The 1,561-nt window shown below is 42.8% G+C and overlaps 1 protein-coding gene across 1 annotated transcript; it reads right to left on the reverse strand.

Moving 5' to 3' along the window:
- Positions 1 to 249: 249 nt before the first annotated feature.
- On the reverse strand, positions 250 to 1,269 carry LOC128836200 (claudin-34-like). Its single transcript, XM_054026274.1, has one exon. It carries the CDS (start codon positions 1,267 to 1,269, stop codon positions 250 to 252), a length of 1,020 nt encoding a protein of 339 aa, XP_053882249.1.
- Between the last annotated feature and the right edge of the window lie 292 nt (positions 1,270 to 1,561).

The following is a 1,561-nucleotide window of genomic DNA, read 5'->3' on the forward strand; positions in this document are numbered from 1 at the left end:
TTTGCACTTATCTGCAGTGAAGATCTCTCTTGGGAGTTATTCACCATATGGGGCCCCAACTGACATCAATGAGAGCTTTTGTGGGGAGGCTTGAACAGGTTTGGACCTAGGTTTTGTATGATGTAACATATGGGTCCCCAACCAAGTTCCTGTCAAGTGGGAGGGACCCCTCAGGTCTGATACCTGTTTTCCTGATACTCAACCTTTCCTCGCCTCTGTAAGAATTGAAATTAGAGGCAACTAGTCAAACTAAAAATAAGGAAGCTGTTCATCAATTATACAAATATTAACGTCAGGTATTACACCTTTGGATGGTCGGTGTGGATAAGGTCCACTACGGATTTGAAAGGAGGTTGCCTGTCTTTGTCCAGGTACCTGATTCTTCTTAAGTGTGGGGCCTTTATGTGGATGGGTCCCAGAGCAGCTGTCCATGCCAGAAGGTCTCTGTGGGTCCTGCAGGTTAATTTCCAAGGAAGATACGCATTGTGGATAAGTTTGGTTTGATCTGTCAGAAGGATGTTTGGATTGGCATGTTTGCCTCTGGCTCTGTGCTACCTGCTCTGTTTTTTTCTTTTTAGGATACACCTTACTGGCTAGTTTAAGAGACCTGTCATAGAGCAGTAAGAACCCACCCAACAGCAGCAGGAGAACAGATATAAACCCCACAGGAATAGCAGCCCCAACTTTCTGAGACTTTGGAGTGGAAGGCAAGTGGTAAGAAGGAGGGAAGGCAATACTACGATTTTTCATTATGGAATGTAAATTCCAGCTTACTGGAATTAAGATTGAAACACTTGATAAGATGTTCAAGAGCCCCCCAGTTAGAAAAAAGACTAAGATATAATGTTTCTTAAGCTCTTTCTTATAAACACCCCAAAAAGCAAAGAGGGTGAAACTTATAGCTACTGCTTCCATGATAGTGGCTAACATCAGAAGGTCTTGGGCAACAAAAATTTCTGAGGGGCTGAAGGTGTTCTGAATAGTGAATCTTTGACAGAGCATTAAGGAAGAACCATTGGCAAGTTCAGGGTTAAGAGTAAAGCAGACGTCCCAGATTCCGATCCATATGGTACCGGAGGAGATGATGGTGGTGTTGTCCACATGCCACACTCTCCACTGTATAAGTCCTATTGAAATAACACACAGAATCCAACCTAAAACACTCAAAACAAAACCAAGTAGTGGAATGTGAGAAGTGATGGCCAGGGATTTCACAACCTGGAGATTTTCGACTTCTGTCTCAGCTCTGTCAGGTGCACTATCAGCCATGCAGACAATTGCAGGTTTGCTGAAAAACACCAACATATATACAAGCATATATGGATTGGAGTGCAGGTAGTACACACACAGCCATCAATCTAGATTTATATACCATGATCATCACTGTAATATCTGAGCTTCTAACCAGAGACACCCCCAATCATTTAGAATTAGTTCGACATTAAAACTTCATTTCCTCAGGGTGTCATGCTGATTCATAAAAGTTGTAGTTCAGGATTTTAATGCCCCCCATTCTCCTCTATGGACTAGGCTCCAAGGCCCAATTACATTTACCTGCAGT

This window comes from Malaclemys terrapin, chromosome 1 (assembly GCF_027887155.1).
Source record: "Malaclemys terrapin pileata isolate rMalTer1 chromosome 1, rMalTer1.hap1, whole genome shotgun sequence".
In the NCBI taxonomy this organism is placed as follows: Eukaryota; Metazoa; Chordata; order Testudines; family Emydidae; genus Malaclemys; species Malaclemys terrapin.

What these genes read in the sequence shown, in the direction of transcription:
- LOC128836200 (XM_054026274.1), bottom strand. Translation starts at nt 1,269, where the DNA reads ATGGCTGATAGTGCACCTGACAGAGCTGAGACAGAAGTCGAAAATCTC.